A 21492-nucleotide genomic window follows, 5' to 3' on the forward strand; every position below is an offset into this window, starting at 1 on the left:
AAAATTCAAGGGAAATGAGGTCTAACCTTGTTTGCACCACCACGGACATTCACCGGAAATCTCCTTGGCCTTAGCACCACCACCAAAATCTCACCGGAAATCTTTTTCTCCTTCTCACTTTCTGGAACTCTTTCTCAAAAAATCTCCAAGTGTGATGCCTACGTCACTCCAAGTTCCTATTTATAAGGTCCCAAGGGCACAAAAGAAACCCTAGCACCTTTTCACCTTCCCTCCCAAATCCTTGTACCTACACAACATTTGCAATTTCAAATTAGTCAAAAACAAAAAACAAAAAACAAACGGAGAAGGAATTTAGAGGGGAGCGCCACAATTCCAAGTACCTACTTGCCGAATGGCCCAGCTACTTCAAGGCCCAACTCGCTCCAAGGCCTACTAGGGCAGGACCTAGCTCACACTGACTCACCACATAGGGGCCCAGCTCTCACCTTGCCTAAGCCTTGACGAATCTTCACAAAAGCCCACTTCACCTCCTGCCGAAAGTCCTCACACAACAAACAACAACCATCAATACATATTCCAAGGTCCTTGCCGTTCAAAACCAAATGGGGAGGCTCATCAACAAATCCAAACTTGCTAAGCCCAGCCCCAATACACAGCTAGGCCCCAAAATTGTCTTGGCTACCTTGCCGAATGAAAGAAAATGAAGGCCCACCACAACAAACAAAGGTAAGAGGCCTTGCCACAAAATTACTTACTTCTGCCCAGCTACAAAGCAAAGTCCAGCTCCAAGTCGCTTCAGGGCTCAATACAAAACCCAACTATTTTGGCCATAACCAACCTAAGGTCCCAAACCCTGCTGAACGGCAGGGTCATGAAGTTTTTCCGAAGGCTCCTACAAGTCTCCGCTATACAGAGTATCTAACCTTCAAAACAAAAGAGGCCACCTCACCTCCCTACGCTAGGTACTGCTGAAACTTCAAGGCTCCGCCTCTAGTCCAAACGAACACCTCACTGAGCTTAGCTCCAAAGCTCGACCGCCACAAAGCACAGCCCGGAAGACACTCTAGCTCACAAAAGGCAGACCAACACAGTGTCGCAGCACTTTCAACTTGTGAATCAAGGCCCAGCTGCAAGGACCCAGAGATCAGTTTCACCCCAAACCTCTCAAGAACCCAGCTCCAAATTTGATCAAGGCACCTGCTTTTTTCTACCAAAGACCCGGCTTACATTTCGGCGTCCAAAAGTCACGACAAATCTGCCAAAGAAAACACCAACAAATTTAGCCTATTTCTACAAGGATTCAAAAACAAAACAAAACAAAAATGCTTACTTCAGCCCGGCTACAAGGCAAGAACCCCGCCAAAAAATCCAACACTGACTCTGCACCAGCCTCCGAAGCCCACCTCACGGAACTAGCCCTCACACCAACTTCCAAAGCTTGAACACACCCTTATGGAACTGATCTATGGAGCCAAGGTCACCAAAGTCCAAGGCCCGGCTCAAATCTCTCTCCCAGTCACGGCCCACGCACAAAGAAGGTCTCAGCCTCACCGAGCCCTTGTACTCATAGAAGCTTGACAATCCGTAAAGTGATGACAACTCAACTAGTTGCCAACGAGCAGCGGCTCCGTTCAAATCCCAAGAGGACCAGGAATCTGTCTTGCCAAGGACCAGTGTAGATCTCTCCCTTGCCGAAGTTAGCTCACGAATCTCTTTCAAACCTCTTGCCGAAGGCCTAGTCTCAAGGGAACCTCCTCAAAATCCCAATGAACACTTTCTGCCAAACGGCAAGGGTCGAAGCTTCAAGCTAAATAGAGGCAAAACCAAAAAAAAATCTTGCCAAATGTTCCTAGCTTCTCAAAACCCAGGGCCTCCTTACCAAAGGTACAAAATCCCAGCTACAAATATCACAAGGGCCTAGCCACACAAGACCCAGCTCCTACCAAGTACTGGCCCCCTTTTGATTTCACCTTGCCGAACTGCAAGCATTGTGGGATTATTTTTATACTCCCCTCAATACCCTAGCAACTACCTAAGTCATACTTAGGCTAAAACTAACGGCCCAGCCCCAACAATTAGCTAGGTCAATGACAAAGGGACCCCAGGCCATATTTTCCCTTTTTTCTTCCTTTAAACAACCTTCCCAAAACTTATCAGTCCCAACTCCACCATTCAATTTCGCCAGGCCCTTTGCCTAGGCCAAACCAAAGGCCTTTCTCTTCGGCTCTTGTTCTTTAAAAGCCCATACCACAAGGCCATTCAAAAAAAAAAAAAAAGCCCAGCTCCTATTTTGGGCACTAGCGAAATGGGCTCCCAAGGGATTCTCTTTACCAAAATCTCATGCCCAGCTCCACAAGTATGTGTTACCCAAGCCCATACCACTTGGCCATTCAAAAAAAAAAAAAAAAAAAGGTCCCCGAATGGCAAGGGGGCTAGGAAAATGGACACATGGAAGCCCATATTCTTTTCTCCTTCAAGCTTCAGCTCAAACTTTTGGGATCCAGGCCTTTGTTACTCAAAACCATCACTTGGTTACCAAACGCGGACCTGGGTCATAAACACTAAGGCCCACAGATTTTCTTGCTGAAGCTTCAAAAACCCAAGTCTACTTTTCTTTTAAAGGTACCCAGCTACCAACAAACACTGAGGGCTAACACAGCTTTTATCATACATTCCAAGTGTTAACGCAACTTCTAGCTTGACAACTTGGGGGACTATGGACTGCCCTCGGCTCCCACTGAACCTGGAATGCTCGGTCATGATCATAAAAGCTTACAAGTTCCCAACCTGTAAGTCACTTCTTGACCGCGAACTTGGGGACTACTGCTACACCATAATCAACCGAGCATATCCAGGTCTCAAAACAACTAGCACCAAGGCAGACGCCTTCTCTCTTGCCGAAGGAAGACACTCTTCCGAGGTGCCAAGCACCTGCCGAAACTCCCGACTACCAAAACTCACAAACTGCTAAACCTAATTCTCATGACACGTGTCACCACCGCGGCGACTTGCACAAAGTCCCACATCGGAAATCTACACCAACCTCCCACTTTCATTTCCTATAAAAAGGGAACAGTACTTCCTAATAAGAGGGGTAACTACTTTTCCGCCTTTTACTATTACTCGCAAAAGTTACCATTCTTAGCTCGACTTAAGCATCGGAGAGTCTTGGCCGGCCCACACGGTGCCGAGCTTAACGATTTGCTTCCCTATTTTTGTCTTCTGCAGGTTAGCCTTTATTGAAGGCCCAGCACCCTGACTTTCCCCTGCTGAGAAGGCAAACCCCTTTTTCTCTAAGTTGACCCTCTCCGAAAAAGAGCATCAACAACCTCCATATTTGTATAACCAATCTATGGTTTCTCTCAAATTTCCACTCTGTCTTTACTGTCTTTCCTGTAGAATCCATTGAAGAGTTCCAATAACACTAAGCTAGCGTTCACACCAAAGAAGCCACTGAGCAAGAGATTAGAATCTAGGAAGTTGAATTGGAAGCTTCTATTCAGGCCTAGAGGTTTGTTATTTTTGCTTTGATTTCATTTGTTACTTTTGTTCTTTCTTCGTTGATTTAATGTAGTTTTTTTCTTCTTCCTGAATTAATTGTATTTGCCTGTTGTTTTTATATGGTGAAATAGTGTAATTACTGATAATGTGGATGCAATTACATTTTTTATATATAAATCTAATGCACATTTAAGCATGATATTCCATATAAAAATGTGGATGATATGCGTAGTGCTTACTTTTATTGGTAATTTTAGAGATGGGTAAAGATGAATCAAGGAATCATGTGCTTTGCCTATCAATTCACGCAAGGCAGGAAAAATGAAATTATAAAGGAAGCTGATCAAATCATCTTTAATAGGCTTTCCTATGGTTAATGAATTTACTTCAAGGAATGTTCTTCACATTGCTCTTCAGGAAAGCACGGGTCAAAAATATTCAATACAAAAGCTCAATAGTTATATTTGGAGATGATAATTGGTACCGTTAAATACGCACCGGCTGCACCACTATATAAACAGTTTAGGCTCCATACCTGTTTTGTTTTAATTCAAGTGACACAGGAAACTATCTTGATTTCTGTAGGTTAGCATTCTGTCCCCACAATGCGCATTCATCGTTGACTTAATTCTGATGATACCATACTATCCTATACACTTGATTATGAAGTTAGGATGGCTGAAGCGGTGGTGATAAGCTATAGTCTATGTTGTAAGATATTACCGATCAAGTTAGTTATTTTGTTTCAGCTTTGAAGCTATAAAGAGGACATAGGTCAGTTAGTAGTCTAAGCATCATGAAATTTGTTTATCAAAATATGACAGTATGGACAGGAGGGGAGGGAAGAAAATTTTGATCCATGCTATTGATGGAGTGGAAAAGGTACTTTTGGACTTCTGAAAGCCCTAGAAGCATTAACTAGGAAAGACTGCACACAATCAATGAGTATTTTGTCAATAGCTTTATAATGAGTGTAAATTATATGATATGGTTGGTTGATCTGGGATGGAAGCTTGGGAGAAGAAGTTTCTGGGGTAGAGCTATTATTATATACACTATTAATAGCTTAGACAATTCACTAAATTGGATCATGGATCTTGGTGCAATTCTCTCTGTTTTTTGGGGTTATTTTTTATGCTGTTTTGATTCATGGGTTGGTTTTTATGTATTTTGTTTTTAGAAGTTGGACTTTTTGGAATTTGATACTGATATGGGAATTGAAAGCTTTCAGTTCAGGATAATGCTTTTCAGTGTGTGTTAATGAAATTGTTCTCTGGCTTTTCCTTATCTGAAAAATGCCAATTTTCCATGGAAACAAAGGAGATTAGGATATTATATAGAAACAAAAGAAATTGTTGTGTTATGTATTGCAATACAGTTAGTGAAAGAACTTTTTTTTAATAATTGTTTTTTAATTTTCAATTCATAGTGGAAATAACTTTAAAGTGGGAAAAGATCATCAATTTTTAACAATGAGGATGATATATATATATATATATATATTTAAGGTTGGCTACATATCAAAACACTGTTAAAGATGTAGCACATGTGCCACTAATTACACAAATTGTGTAATGATCTATTGTTGTTAATATTTGCTTTCTTATTTCATTTTTTGTTTTTCTGTTCATGTTTTTTTTATACTAATTTTATGTAATATTTACTGATTTGGTGATGTCATGTTAGAGATGTTCAAAGCTTCTCTGTCTGAGGTTTGGAGGTGTGAGAGGAGTTGGGGTTGCACTAATTTTTGTTTGTGGTATCATGGAGTCACACAGTCGTTTAATGTTATTGATTACATCTGTTTTGCTTGGTTAGGCTATAGAAGCTCTGTTTAATTAGTTTTTGGACACTCTGTTGTTTGAAAATTCTTATTTCTATAGTTGGGCTATTGTTGGTGTGTGTCCATTTTGCTTCATTAGGCTATAGATGTAATTAAGAAATAATAGTTTAATTCATGAATGTTTTTTCCCTTCCCAACTATTGATATGTTGGTTGAAGTTTGACTCTGATTTTTGCTTTGGATTTTGATGATCGTGATATTCTGTTTTCTTCTATCTCTGTTTGTTTTTGTTTTCCAGGATTTTTCTTTTGTTTTAGAAGTGAACTAACAAAGTTCAGGCATCTCATATAAAAACACTGCAAAGAAAAACATATTTGGACAGTTTTGGGACTAGAAACACATATTTTGAATTTTTTTGTTTTTTTGAGGGAGCTTTTTTAACATGTAAAATGAGATGTAACTGCCTTTGGTTTCATTTGATTAATGTTTTGGGTTGATTTTTAGGCATATATGTTTAGTACAAATTGGAGCTTGATCTTTAGATTATTAGAAAAGACTTTGAGATGACTCAATTGTTGAATTAGAGTATGAGATTTTGATATCTGTTTAAAGGGGAAAAAGGGAAAACAGAAAAATGGAATTGAAAAATATATATAAAAAATCTTGATTATTTAGGGTGACTTTTGCATAGGTAACTTTTGATTGTTTAGACCAGTAACTTTTGATCTTATATTCTTTGTTTCATATGCATTTAGGATCATTTAAACAGCCATTTTCCCCTTTTGCCCAAAACACATTAATTTGGGTAATCTTGAGTGATTTCTTGCCTTGCAGATTTTGCTCAGGCTAAAGTTTTGGTTTAGTGAAAAGATTGTGCCCGTATAAAAATACGCAAGCTAATTTCTTCTCCATTTTTTCTGTTTGTTCTTCCTTTTTCGTCTCCTTTTTTATTTATTTTTTTTAACCCATGTTTTCTTTTGATATTTTGCAGGTGGTCTTTTGTTGCTTTGGATAGAGCAGTTTGGTTGGTGTTTTCGGTTATGTTAAGCAAGAGGTGAGTTTTTAGGCTGACACTGATAAGCAAGAGGTGAGTTTCTAGGCTGACACTGATATGGGAATTGAAAGCTTTCGGTTATGTTAAGCAAGAGGTGGGAATTTGATATTGATATGGGAATTGAAAGCTTTCGGTTATGTCGACACTGACACCTATTGTTCACCAAGTTTATACCAACAGAGTCAACACCCCTTGATTTGATTCAATTAAAATTGTCACCATTATTTTCAGTTTATTTTCAATTGATTCAATATGCAGCTCAAGGCTTGCTCATATTTTGATGTTTTAATAGCTGCTTGATATATTAAAATATGCATAATATTTTTACAACTTAAGTTTGCCAAATTAAGCATGATGGCACTGTTTAGATCTCAATTTATATATAAATAGGGCCAGTATTTTAACATAATAAGCAGCACATATATCATCTTATTAATTGATCTATCTTTATTTATTTATTTTTAATTTAAACGTACTAAACTAAGCATGATGCCACTATTTAGATCTCAAGATACATATAAACAAAGCCATGTTTCCTACATATTTTTACGACTTTATACACATTTAATGCAATTTCAAAACCCGCAGCATCGTGCGGGTGCATTTGCTAGTATGTACTAAAACCCAATGCAACCAAACACTGTAGCTAAGCACAGTGAAATGAAGAAACTGCGCTCTCTTTTTACTGTTTTGCAAACTCATTTTTCTTATCTGCATAGTGAAATCACGGTTTTGCCTCCCCTCTCCTTCGATTGTAACAACTTGGAGCCTTCGTTCTATCATATGTTGAGTTCGCTTCTAACCAAGTTGGTTGGCCAGGTTTGTAACGTCCCGGCCCTAAATAAATCTTTAATTATTAATTAAACATAGTAAATGACTTTTTTTTTTCTTTTGTGTTGCCTCAAAATTCCTTTACAAAATTCGACTTGGCTCTACTACTACGTGTTTTCTGCTCTCTTTCCTTTTGTTTTTTTCCCCCTGATTTAATCTCAAGCTTCCATGAAATTTTGATTGTTTCAGGAGAGCTTGGGTACGAAATCCAAATACGAGAAGCGGTTGTTTGCCCAAATTGTTTAACCATTCTTCGCTTTAAAGGTATAATTCATGATTGCCTCTCTATTCCTTATACTCTTTCTATTTTTTTGGTACTGATTTCTTTATTTTTGTAATGTTTGTTTGCTCATCATTTCTGCATTTTCATGTTTGTATATTTCTTTTCTTCCACAACTTTATACACATTTTACATAATTTCGAGCAGCACCGCGCGGGTCCTTTTGCTAGTTATATATAATAATGTAATTTAGCATTCATTTTTGACGCAGCAGTACATCAATTTTCTTCAATTTTCTTCTAAATAATTTTTGTAATTTACCAAGTCTAATATTCCTCCTATATATTCAGCTTTCCCAATTATCCATTGCCATCCACCAAAAAGTGAAAAGGGCATCGCAAACCAAAGGAGGAAAGACTTGTGAGAATGAATATTGGCTTGTTGACTTGAGTAAGAGTATATAACTCATAAGAAGCGTCAATCAAGCTAGAGATGCAAAACTTTTTTAAGCGTGGAATAAAGTATCGTGGATGACTTTAATTTGCTTTCAGATAATCAAAAGTCCTCCTCAAAAATCAAACCAGCTACCAGTCCCTTCTTTATCAGCATCTTAGTTTCAACCGTGTTCGAAACTTAACCAAATCCAAGAATGGTTTACCTTAACTTTTAGTTTTGTTTTAGTTTAGAAACAGAGCAGCTTTCTGATTTATATTAATATATATATATATATTTTTTAAATTATATAAAATGGATGTGTTGAATTGAATGAACCAGTTATTCTTCTTGTTTTTTTTTTCCTTAAATTTGTAGCACCAAGTAATTACTGATGTAATTGTTTGATTACTTGATTGGTAAGTACTAATTAACTCGTTAAAACAAATTAACAGTTGTTCCTGAATCATGGTCATGTCATGTCCGCGTGTTTAAGGGGACAACCCGATAACAGTGAGTGTCCCGACACCACAGGCCTACACAAAAGGAGGTCAAAGTCCACAGGTCAGGTCTTCTATTTGAGATGTCTGAGGGGAAACAAACAAAAAAACCAAAAGCAAACGTACGCAAAACGCATTCTTGTCTTAACCAAATCCAAGAATGGTTTACCTTAACTTGTAGAGCTCGTTCCTACGATTCTTGTTTGAGGGAGGAAGAAGGCTGGGCTCTCTCTCTCTCTCTCTCTCTCCTCTCTCTCTCTCTTGTCCAGCCAAGAAAACCATCCTTTCCCACCTTTTTCTCTCTTTGGAAACACCAACCCACACATGGGGAAAGAAGAGACCAACACGCGTCCTTTCAATCCTATTCCAGCGACACCTATGCTAAGTTGGCACAAGTGGTCGACAATCAGAATGACACGTGTTCCTTAGCTGGCCCAAGGATAGTCGCAGGATCAGATTACCAGTCGACGCCCAAAATTTAGCCACGTCATTTCTTGATTTCCAATATTCCTATATCTCTAAAAATTCACAGGGCTTTGACAAATACTACCAACCCATAAACACATGTAGTTTCCGCTAATCACAACTGCAGCTCAAGTTAAATATTGTGTGTACATAAAGTAAAACCAATTGTCGTTTATTTGAGAGGCCAAATTAAACTAATTTGTTTTGGTATCAATTTATCAAATGCCAAACTAATTTGTTTTGGTATCATTTTTGCATCACATTTTCATCGATGGACTGACGTGTCTGTTTTCTGACGAATATACCTCGCAATTGCCTTGTGCTTTCTGGTTGGCCCGCAGCACAGTCTTCCAATCCTTGTATATTTTTAAGTAAGAAACCATCTTGTCTTTCCTTTAAGACGAAGTAGTTGTTGCTTGTTGTGAGTTGAGCAAGAAAAATGGGTTCCTCAAGATCAATGCTTGTCTTCATTAATCTTGCTTTTATTATCTTAAACCTTGTTGCTCCCACCATATCCCAAGATGATGGACCATGCACACCTACGGCAGACTACTGCTGGAAATGCTCTGACACTGGCACCTACACAGCAGGTGACAAGTACGAAGAGAACCTCAACAGCCTCCTCTATTCCTTCTCCTCCAACACCCAAAACTATTCCGGGTTTTACAGTTCATCCAGGGGACAAGACTCCAACAAGATCAATGCAATTGCATTATGCAGAGGAGATCTCTCACTGGACTCTTGTCGGGCTTGTCTCAACAAGTCTACTGATATTCTCTTGCAAAATTGTTCAACTCATAAGGAAGCAATCATATGGGCAGAGCCTTGTATGGTGAGATACTCAAACAAGTTGATATTTGGTATTGAACAAACGAACCCTTTTAAGCATTTGCCTAGCCCAAACTATCCTAGAAATCCTAAACAGTTTGAGCCGGTGCTTACCCACTTGTTGGGTAATTTAAGTGACACAGCTGCGTCAAGGAATTCTCTTCAAAAATTTGCAGCAGGGCATGCAACTGTCCCTGGAGGTGAACCAATATACGCACTTGCTCAGTGCACTCCAGACATAGACAAGCAAAATTGCAGCAGTTGCCTTAAACAGTCCGTCACAGAAATTCGAACCTGTTGCGGTGGAAGGAATGGAGGAAGAGTCCTTAAACCCAGCTGTAATTTAAGGTATGAGAATAATAGTTTCTTTGCGTCTTCGGCCGATTCCTTCGTAGATAATCCACCTGGCAGTTCCCGCAGCACCAGCACTTGAAGAAGGTATGTATGCTTATTATGGTTACCCTGCAAATCTTCAATTTGATCCATGTCTTACAATTGTGTGGTGTGGTTTTGGCTTTTGATAAGATATCCCATCTGATTTTCAGCAAAAAAGAAGAGTAACACAAAACAAACTGTCATCATCATCGTTGTGGTTTTGGTTGTTTTTGTCACTATTTTCAGCAGCATATGCTTTTTCTTCAGAGTAAAGAAACGAAGGGTAAAACTTGAACAAGGTAAGTTCACTTCTGTTTATTTATCTTAGAGAGGTTTTGGAACTCTGTTTGCTAATTCATTTTCCCCTTTTCAGATGAGAATTCGGAAGACGATTCGGAAGATGTTAGTCTGGTGGAATCATTGCAATACGATTTTGAAACTATAAGATCTGCAACAGATGACTTCTCTGATGCAAATAAGCTTGGACATGGTGGATTTGGAGCCGTTTACAAGGTAACAAAACACTATCACAAGGAAAAAGATTCATCATGAATGAATTGTTTTGCGTAATTAACTTTTCTAATTTTCTTATAAACCTTCAGGGTAGGCTAGCGAATGGAACATATATAGCTGTGAAAAGGCTCTCTAAGAATTCTGAACAAGGTGAACGTGAATTCAAAACTGAAGTCACGTTAGTTGCTCAACTTCAGCATCGGAACTTAGTGAGGCTGCTAGGTTTTTGCTTGAAAGCAGGGGAAAGAATCCTCATTTATGAATATGTGCCCAACACCAGCCTTAATCACTTCATTTTTGGTATGTTTGTTCTACTTTTTGTCATAATTCATAATCATTTCTGCCTCGATTTTGTATCATAGGAAAGCATATTAACAAAATCATGTTTCATTTTGATGGAATTGGATTTAGATCCAATCAATCAAGCACATTTGGATTGGGAAACACGTTACAAAATCATAGGAGGCATTGCTCGAGGGCTTCTTTACCTTCACGAAGATTCTCGACTTCGAATTATTCACCGTAATCTTAAACCTAGCAACATTTTGTTAGATGAAGATATGAATCCTAAAATTGCGGATTTTGGCATGGCAAGATTGTTTATGATGGATCAAACTCAAGGAGATACCGAGACAATTTTGGGAACCTAGTAAGTATCTGCAAATTTCAAAGCTAAATTACATTGTTGCGCTTGTTCACACCATAACTAAAATTTTAATTTGATGAATATAATAATGCAGTGGATATATGGCTCCAGAGTATGTAGTTCATGGACGTTTTTCAGTCAAGTCGGACGTCTTCAGTTTTGGCGTGTTAGTTCTTGAAATCTTAAGTGGTAAAAGGATTAGCAGTTTTCGAAATGGAGAGAATGAGGAGGATCTTTTAAGCTATGTGAGTATGAATATAAGGTTTTACATTACCAAACTCTTTTTCTACCAAAAAACATAACAAGAGAAAGCAGCATCATTTCTTCTTTAATTAATATGTATATAAACTTGATAGGCCTGGAGGAATTGGAAGGATAATACAGTGGCAAATATCATGGACCCAAAGCTGACGACAGGTTTAGGAATTGAAATGATGAGATGCATCCACATTGCATTGCTATGCGTCCAAGAAAATGTGGCAAGCAGACCATCCATGGCTTCAGTTGTCTCTATGCTTAACAGCCATTCTGTCACACTCTCACTACCCTCACGACCGGCATATTATTTGCAATATAACAGTGGATCAGACATAACAGGGTCCGATGAATCCCAAAACCCTATGCATGTGTCAGCAAATAAGAATTCAGATTTTACTGAACCATATGCTCGCTAGTGGGGTGGGGCTGAGTATGTATCAGGAACAATTTATTTTCTTTTCTTTGATATGCGCGTTTGATTGATATATTTGAAAAACTGCAGCTCAAGTTAAATATTTTCTGTACTTAAAGTAAAACCAATTGTCGTTTATTTGAGAGGTTTATCAAATGCCAAACTAATCCGGACTGGAAACAAGTTTTCAACAAAACCCAAATCCAATCAAGCCAACACAAACCAATAAATTTCGGATTAACTTGGGTTGGGCTAATGGGTTTAGGCCCATTTTAAAATATTAAAATAAAAATACATTTTTGCATCAGATTTTGATTGATGGACGGACGTGTCTAACGAGTATACCCCGCAATTGCCTTGAGCATCAGAGTCTGGAGAAATTGGATTCCTTCTTTTGCCTTGGAGAAATTGGAGGGAGGATACAGTTGAAAACATCATAGATCCGGTGTTGACGAGAAGTTCATGAAATCGAAGCGATGAGATGCATCCACATTGGTTTACTATGTGTGCAAGAAAATGTGGTGGACTGACACGGACCAACCGGGGCTTCAGTTGTATCCATGCTTAACAGCCAGTCTCTCACACTTGCAGTACCCCCACAACCTGCATTCTATATATGAATCCACAACACTGGATCAGACAAATCGACGATGACTGAGTCTGACCAATCCAAAAGCCTCTCTGTCTATGCATCAAAATATGAGACTTGAAATTACTGAACAATTTTCCATCTCTCTCTACTGCTGAATTGAAACCCTCCTTTTTGAAATGGTGCGGCAGCTTTCCTTTGAGAGCCGGGGAACAAAACCTCATCAATTTCCCAATAGTCGGAAGGACAAGAGACGGGTGGGCCTGTGATACAAAGTGACATAAAGTGTTAATGTCCTAAAGCTTTCACGCCAATATCACTCATCAAATTAACTTAAGTTGGCGCCACATACTTCGCAATAACACACTCCTGCATTTATATGTAACGAGAAATTAAAACGGCAACTAACAAAATTGAAACCCAATAAAACCACTTGAGTTGGTAGAAATCAAGAAAATAAAATGCCTTTTTAGTCCCCCCAACAATATACGCTATTATAACATATTTAGGCTTTAAATTTTGGTTTATTTAGTTTTCACCAAAGTTTAGTTGGTGTCTTCTTGCGTCAAGTTGGTATGCTTATCTCCATGGAGTTCTCTGTTCTCACACCCATCAGTAGTGAGATGGACGTGGGAGGAGAGGGAGAGGGAAAAAACCCTGAAATCTCACTTTTTTTGTTTTCAATAATGGGGGTGTTTTTGAGTGTTTTATGGGTTTGAGTTTTTAAAAAGGGGCATACCAAACGCGTTTTTTGGACTTTGGACTTAAAATTTATTTTTGAGTTTATAAAATTAGATCAAAGTAGGATACCAAACTTAAGTTTACATTGATCTCAAAAAATGTGATCCACTTTCTTAATTATTTATTGATTTTCCTATCACCTTTTGCACAAAAGAACTTGGATGAATTGTCTATCCTCTGTTTGTGTGGTGATTACATTACTGTATGTTTTGATAGAGTAGATTAGAACAGAATCTGTCGTAATGGAAGATTCGAAGGTTTGTTTTTATTTTCTTTGTTTGTTTCTAAAAAATTTTAAAAGAAAAAAAAAACAAAAACAGAGAGGACAGAGAGACAATACGTATACCAAAGGGACGGGACATTTGAATTTCCTCTCTCTTGTCCTTCCCAAGAAGTGTCACTTCTCACTTGGCTTCAACCTAAGATACAAAGTTACAAGACCTCTTCAAAGTCACGAAAAATATCGGTACAAAAGTCAAGAAAAAACCTAGCTAGTCTATTGAAGCTGTAAGTGAAGTTAAAAGTTTTCTCTACATAAAACCAGTTGTCATGTCATTTCTTTGAGAGACCAAATTAAAATTAGAAAAGAACTTGTAGAATTATAGTTTGGGGACATGGGGGAGTCAATTCCTTTTGGTATCAAATGCCAAACTAAACTGATCAATCGGAACTGGAAACAAATTTTCAACAAAACCAAATCAACCCAAATCCAACCAACCAATTACCAAATAACCAAGCCAACGCAAGCCAATAAATTTTGGATTAATTAGGTACAGACCCACCGTAGGGGATAAGGAATGTCTAGACTCACATGGCCTCTTAAAAGTCATGAAAAGTGCAAAAAATTCTAGCTATTCTATTGAAGCTATAAGTGGAGACGAGTTGTTACTTGTGAATTGAGCAAGAAAAATGGGTTGCTCAAGATCATTGATTTTGTTCATTAATCTTGCTATTACCTCAAACCTTGTTGCTCTCATCATAGCCCAAGATGATGATGCCTCATGCACAGAAAGAGCTGACTACTGCTGGAAATGCACTGATGGTGCCACCTACACACCAGGTGACATGTACCAAGTGAACCTCAAGAGCCTCCTCTCCTTCTCCTCCAACACCCAAAACAATTATGGCTTTTACAATTCATCAATGGGAAAACACCCCAACAATGTCAATGGAATTGCATTATGCAGAGGAGACCTCTCACAGGACCTTTGTCAGGCTTGTCTCAACACGTCTATTGGTAGGGTCCTGCAAACTTGTTCAACTCAGAAGGAAGCAATCTTTTGGGCAGAGCGTTGTATGGTGAGATACTCATACAACTTGATATATGGTATTGAGAAACAGTACCCTGTTAAGTATGTGCCTGGAGCAGAGTTTCTGATAATCCTCAACCGTTTCAGCCGGTGCTTGACTACTTGTTGCATAATTTAAGTGACAGAGCTGCATCATCTCTTAAAAAATTTGCAGCAGGGCATGCAACTGTCCCAGGAGCTGAAACTATATATGCACTTGTTCAGTGCACTCCAGACATAGACAAGAAAAATTGCAGCAATTGCCTTAAAGAGTCCATCTTAGAGATTGAGAGATGTTGCGGTGGAAAAAAAGGAGGAAGAGTTCTCAAACCCAGCTGTAGTTTCAGGTATGAGATTAATTCTTTCTTTTTGCCTACAGCCAATTCATTAGTAGATATTCCAGCTTCAGATCCAGCGCCAGCACCCAAAGAAGGTACGTATGGTTACCCTGCATATCTTAAATTCGATCGATGTCTTACAATTGGGTGGTATGGTTTTGGTTGTTAATAAAGGAATCCATGTGATTTTCAGAAAAGAAGAAGAGTAACATAAAACAAATTGCCATCACCATCGTTGTGGTTTTGGTTGCTTTTGTCACTATTCTCAGCAGCATATGCATTTTCTTAAGACTAACGAAACGAAGGGTAAAACTTGATGAAGGTAAGTTCAACTCTGTTCAATTGTCACACAGTCTTTATTCTTGTTAAATTTAATGCTCACTTGTCTTGAAGAATTTAGAAAAAGTCAGCAAGATCAAGCTTTAAGATATAATTGTTGTAGGCATGCTAGAAAAATCATAATAAAAATCATAATAAAAATCTTGTAATATTGTACCCTAGTGGCTTGGACAATGGCGGCAGCCTATACCTATAAATAGGTGTCGAGGCCCCTTGTATAAGTGAACTAACAGAGAAGGCCAATAAGCCTAGTAAACATTTTCTAGCTGTAGAAGGCCAATAAGCTTAGTCCTCTACAAAGCCTTGTACTCATCTATTGTTGAATAAATAAAATCACTATATTGTTCTTCTAAAAAACACAACAATTCTTTAAAATGCATTTATCTTATCTGATAGTTGTCGGACTCTATTGCTAATTAAGTTGCGTCCTGGATCATGAGCTTCTATATTTACAGGTTGTGCATTTACGCGCATCACAATATTTGGACCATTCTAATTATCTAACCGTTTAAGACATGACTCAAATGTTGCAAAATTGGGAAAATGCACTACTTCTAAATGTAGAGGCTAACAATCTAAGTTTGTTCCTTTTCAGATGAGAATTCGAAAGAAATAAATTTGGTGGAATCGTTGCAATATGATTTTGAAACTATAAGATCTGCAACAGATGACTTCTCTGATGCAAATAAGCTTGGACGAGGTGGATTTGGAGCTGTTTACAAGGTAACAAAACAATCACTTTCACAAGAAAGAAAAAAATTTAATCTAAGCTTGGTTTCCTTATTTTTCTGTTTTAAACATTCAGGGTAGACTATTAAATGGGCAACCTATAGCCGTGAAAAGGCTCTCCGAAAATTCTGGAACAAGGTGATCGTGAATTTAAGAATGAGGTCATGTTGCTTGCTCAGCTTCAACACCGGAATTTAGTAAGGCTCCTAGGATTTTGCTTGAAAACAGACGAAAGGCTTCTCATTTACGAATACGTGCCTAACACAAGTCTTGATCACTTCATTTTTGGTATATTTTCTCTGCCTCAAATTTCATATATTTTATAGTAATTTCTTAAAAATTAAAAATGTTCATATTTCATTTAATGAAATTGTATTTAGACACAAACAATCACGAGCATTTGGATTGGGAAACACGTTACAAGATCATAGGAAGCATTGCACGAGGGATTCTTTACCTTCATGAAGATTCTCGGGTTCGAATTATTCATCGCGATCTCAAAACCAGCAATATTTTGTTAGATGAAGATATGAACCCCAAAATTGCTGATTTCGGAATGGCAAGACTGTTTGCTATTGATCAAACTCAAGGAGATACAAGGACAGTTAGGGGAACCTAGTAAGTTCTGTGATAATATAGCCAGCTAACTTACACTTTCATTTTGTGCTCTCCTTGCATCAAAATTCAAAAAGCTTCATCAAAAAAAGAAGAAAAACTTACATGTCTAATGGAATATAATCATGCAGTGGATATATGGCTCCCGAGTATGTAATTCATGGTCGCTTTTCTGTCAAAACGGATGTCTTCAGTTTTGGGGTGTTAGTTCTTGAAATTGTAAGCGGTAAAAAGATTGGTAGCTTCCGATATGGCGAAAATGAAGTGGACCTGTTAACCTATGTGAGTATGAATACATTAAAGTCATTATATATTCTCTCTTTTGCGTTGGTAAAATTTCTTTTTGACAATATTGATCTACTTTTATAGGCCTGGAGAAATTGGAGGGAGGATACAATTGAAAACATCATAGATCCCGTGTTGGCAGCAAGTTCACGAATCGAAACGATGAGATGCATCCACATTGGTTTACTGTGTGTGCAAGAAAATGTGGTGGACAGGCCAACCGTGGCTTCAGTTGTATCCATGCTTAACAGCCAGTCTCTAGCACTTTCAGTACCGTCGCAACCTGCATTCTATATTTATCACAAGACTGGATCAGACATATTGACATTGACCGAGTCAGACCAATCCCAAAGCCTCTCGGTCTGTACCTCAAATATTACTGAACCATATCCTCGCTAGCCGTTGAGTGCCAATCATACTGTAACATACTTTAGCCTTCAAATTTTGGTTTGTTTTATTAGATAGCACCAAAGTTTAGTTGGTGTGTGTCTTCTTACTTCAAGCTGGTATTTTTATCGTTAATAAAATGGCTTCCCCTAGTTTATCTCCATGCAGGTCTCTGTCTCTTGTTCTCTGTTTTCGACAGACGACGGAAGGACTCAAAATTTTACTGAACCATATGCTCGCTCTTGTGGGGCGGAGTATATATCAGCCATATCACAACATATTTAGGTCTTTTTGGTTTACTTTTGACACTTATATTTTTGGCTAGCTATTTTTAGCACAAGTTATGGCTTGATGTGTTTTTCTCTTGGTCTTGTGGAAGTGAATGAGATCCTTGATATCTTTTAGTAACTGCAGTTGAAGTCAAAAAGTTTTCTCTACATAAAACCAGTTGTTGTTTCTTTCAGAGGCCAAATTAAACTTAGAAAAGAACTTGTAGAATTATAGTTAGAGAAGATAACAAACCAAACTGACCAACCCAAATCCAACGGTCCAATAAGCAAGGCAACACATCAAACCAATAAATTTCGGATTAATTTGGATTAGGTTAAATGGGTTGTGCCCATATTCAAAAGGGGAACAGAAAGAACACAAGAGTAAACCAAAGCACTTTTCTTCTGAATTTAGCCAACATGACTTTGTTCTTTCTTTGTCCAAAAACAAAAAGAAAGACTGTGTTCTTTCTCGGTGGCCCACAAAAGTCTTCCGCATTCTAAGGTTGTTTATGTTTTCTTTTTTCTAAGAAAGTCACTTGGCTTGGACCCTAATTTCCATTAAAAAGAAAAACACTATCGACCAAAACAAATACGCAAGAAAGTTTTAAGGCGACATTGGAAATAAAATGAGGCACACACCCAACCAATGAACCAATGAACCAATGAACCAATGACCAAGCAATAGAGACAACTCAAGGGAAGGGACCTTTGAATTTCCTCTGTCTAATCGGCAGTCTAAAACGAACAGCCACTTCTTTGACAAGAAGTGTCTCTTGTCTTTATATTGGAAATAATGAAATATTGTCCAACCCAAAGCATAAGAATCTTGTATTTATAAGGAAATGATGAAATATTGACAATTAATTGTACTTTCTTTCTCAAAGTGTGTCTGATGTCAGCCCGCATTACACAAGAGTCACAAGACCTCTTACAAGTCACGAAACTTATGATATGGGTAGAAAAGTCAACGAAAGGCCATTGATGATATTTGAAGCTATTCCTTGTGAATTGAGGAAGTAAAAAGGGTTGCTTAAGATCATTGATGATTTTGTTCATTAATCTTGCTATTTCTATTATTATCATCTTTTGCACCTTTTGCACAGAGAAATTATTTTTTGACTTTCCTATCACCTTTTGTACAAAGAAATTGGATGAATTGTCTATCCTCTGTTTGTGTGGTGATCACATAACTCTGTTTGTGTGTTTACAGAGTAGATTAAAGTTTTCAGATTCCTACTGCTTTCAATTCGAGATACGTTGTTAGGTACTGAAACTTAAAAACATTAGAACCTCGCTCAAAAAGATAACAACTCATTTTGGTTTCTGCAGGAAATGAGAGGAACTCAACCAGAGCGCCGTGATCATTGTTATGCCAACTGTTGGTCTTGTGATAATTGTTATCATAATTGGTGTCATTTTGAGAATGAGGAAGCCAAAGAAACATGTTGAAAGTAAGTACTTATTACTGTTTTTTTTATAGAAGAATTTGCATTGTATTACTAATGTGACAAGCTCAACTTGCTAAATTTTTCAAATTTTGCAAAGCATTGGATGAAATAAGAAGCGCAGAATCCTTACAATTCGACTTTGGCACAATTTGAGCTGCGACAGATAACTTTTCTGACTCAAATAAGCTCAGGCAAGGTGGATTTGGTACAGTGTACCAGGTAGCTAGTTATTTAAGTGTTACAATATTGCATTTTGAGTTCTAATTTACAATTACCTTGACCAAATTTAAATATAACCATACATATTTTCAGGGCAGGCCTGCCAATGGGCAAGAAATAGCGGTGAAAAGGTTATCTAGAGATTCTAGACAAGGAGATCAAGAATTTAAGAATGAGGTGTTATTAGTGGCTAAGCTTCAACACCGAAATTTAGTTAGGCTTCTAGGTTTCTGTTTAGAGGAAATGAAAGGCTTCTTGTTAATGAGTTTGTTCCTAATGCAAGTCTTGATCAGTTCATTTTTGGTATGGTTTTCGTTCTCTCCTGCTGTCTGCATAATGTACTATAACAATCAATTTTTTTTAGTTAAATGTTGTGAAAGATTGCACATGTCAACTAATTATTAGTTTTCAATATATAGATCCGATTAAGTGCTAACTTCTAGATTGGGAAAGACGGTACAAAATCATAAGAGGCATTGTTAGGGGACTTCTTTATCTTCACGAAGATTCTGGGCTTCGAATTATTCACCGTGATATGAAAGCTAGCAACATTTTATTGATAAGATGTATCCAAAAATTCAGATTTTGGAATGGCAAGGTTGTTTGTAGTTGACCAAAATCAAGGTGATACAAGTAGAATCGTTGGGACTTAGTAAGTAACACAACATTCTAGACGGCCCTATTTTAGTTTTGTCATATTTAGTTCATTTTGTTTTTGACTCGTTCTCTTGTTTCATGTACTTGTGTGGAGATTGAATTACTCACAGATATGTCAATTCTTCAGTGGATGGCTCCTGAGTATGTATATCATGGAAAGTTCTCTGTTAAATCAGATGTGTTTAGCTTTGGAGTGCTGGTTCTGGAGATGCGCAGTGGTCATAAAAATACTAGCTTTCACATTAACGGAAATGCAGAGGATCTTCTTAGCTATGTATGTACAAGTTATGTATTATGAATATTATTTGCTTCTGAATCGTAGGACTCGACGACTGGCTAGTATTGTTGATCTAAATTAAAACATTGTTGCAGGCATGGATAAACTGGAGGGAAGAGACGGCTTTAAACCTCATAGATTCAACTTTGATGGCTACGGTTTCAAAAGCTGAAATATTGAGATGTATTCATATTGGGTTACTATGTGTTCAGGGGAATCTAGATGAGAGACCAACCATGGCTTCAACTGTTCTCATGTTAAATAGCCAGACTCTCAATCTCCCAATACCCACCAGCATTCTTCGCCCACAGCAGCATGGACTTAAGTACAATTCAGGGTTGAAACAATCGAGTGGATCTAGATCTGCTGAAATATCAGAAAATGAGGCTTCAATTATTGAGCTTTACGCTCGCTAACTAATATGTTATGATCACTTACAACTAAGTTATTAATTGTCGATAATGTGTCATAATATATGTTATCGATACATCATGAATAATATCCATACAAAATTCACCGATACATTGTGAATAATATCCTTACAAAATCTGTCCACCGATACATTGTGGATAATATTTATAAATAAAAAATTCGTAAATCATAAAATTTATGTATGAACTTGGATCCTATCCCTGCCTTATGGGTCAAGGTTTTATGTATCTCCTTCTTTAGTTATTTGTCGCTATATCAAAACTCATGATTTCGTTGATCCCCCTCCATGTTGAAGACTCGTCTTTCAGTGATTTAGACATTTCTCGGTGAACAATTTTGTTCTCTCCAACAAATTTTCACCGGGATAAACCTTGCGGGAGAATTTTGTTCTTTTCCGAATAAAAAAATTGCCAAGATAGACCTTTCCTAGTGAATTTTGTCATTTTTTGACAATTAGGCGTTGAGATTGACATCTCCTGGTGAATGTCGTCTCCCAACAAATTCCGTGGGGAAAGGGTTGTTCTTTCCCTACAAAATTATGACAAGGTGAATTTTGTTCCCTCCCGACAAATTTTGTCAGTATAAACCTTTTCCCGGCGAATTCATTTCTTTGCTGACAATTTAGTCGAGATGGATCTTTCCTAGCGAAAATTGTTCCTTCCAGACAAACTTTCGCCTAGATAGACCTTTCTCGATGAAGATGTTCTCCCAACAAATTTTAGCCGTGTAAACCTTTCACGGCGAATTGTGTTTCTTGCTGACAAATTTTGGTCGGCATAGATATTTCCTAGCGAATTTTGTTCTTTCCCAACAAATGTGCGCCGGGATAGACCTTTCTTGACAAATGTCTCAATAGTTAAAGCTAGCTCTTCAAGCACTTGAAACCCACAAACCATGTAAGTCATCCAGAGTTAGCGGCATATAATTTTATTCTTCATGAACATATTTCTGACCAAGGGAGTAGCCATGACTTTCCGAAAATCCCTTGACGTTTTTCAAACACCCCCCTAATACATAAAAATCATAGAGAGGAAAATGTTTACAATCCTCCCAATAATTAGTTGCAGCCTAATTATTATGTTTTATGAATTAGTCA

General features: G+C 37.8%; 1 protein-coding gene and 3 pseudogenes across 3 annotated transcripts; all 4 read left to right on the forward strand.

Annotated features, from left to right (window-relative positions):
- The first annotated feature begins 9081 nt into the window (after positions 1 to 9081).
- On the forward strand, positions 9082 to 11903 carry LOC107880787 (cysteine-rich receptor-like protein kinase 26). The gene is given in 8 exon segments (XM_089048623.1): positions 9082 to 9984; positions 9986 to 10013; positions 10121 to 10249; positions 10324 to 10463; positions 10553 to 10763; positions 10875 to 11112; positions 11204 to 11354; positions 11466 to 11903. Coding segments are annotated over 8 exon segments (2013 nt in total). The 5' UTR covers positions 9082 to 9186; the 3' UTR covers positions 11784 to 11903.
- Positions 11904 to 13728: 1825 nt separating this feature from the next.
- On the forward strand, positions 13729 to 17252 carry LOC103324685 (cysteine-rich receptor-like protein kinase 7; annotated as a pseudogene). The gene is made up of 7 exons (XR_016125291.1): positions 13729 to 14831; positions 14930 to 15058; positions 15671 to 15798; positions 15881 to 16092; positions 16185 to 16422; positions 16551 to 16701; positions 16789 to 17252. The product of XR_016125291.1 is annotated as a cysteine-rich receptor-like protein kinase 7 (transcript).
- Position 17253: 1 nt separating this feature from the next.
- LOC148918372 (cysteine-rich receptor-like protein kinase 10) lies at positions 17254 to 21425 on the forward strand (annotated as a pseudogene). Its single transcript, XR_016125091.1, has 6 exons — positions 17254 to 17259; positions 18703 to 18814; positions 18909 to 19030; positions 19124 to 19333; positions 19450 to 19961; positions 20060 to 21425. The product of XR_016125091.1 is annotated as a cysteine-rich receptor-like protein kinase 10 (transcript).
- LOC107880643 (cysteine-rich receptor-like protein kinase 10 pseudogene) lies at positions 19800 to 20380 on the forward strand (annotated as a pseudogene).
- Positions 21426 to 21492: the final 67 nt, after the last annotated feature.

The sequence above is a fragment of the Prunus mume genome, linkage group LG3 (assembly GCF_029339155.1).
Source record: "Prunus mume cultivar Tortuosa linkage group LG3, ASM2933915v1, whole genome shotgun sequence".
NCBI lineage: Eukaryota > Viridiplantae > Streptophyta > Magnoliopsida > Rosales > Rosaceae > Prunus > Prunus mume.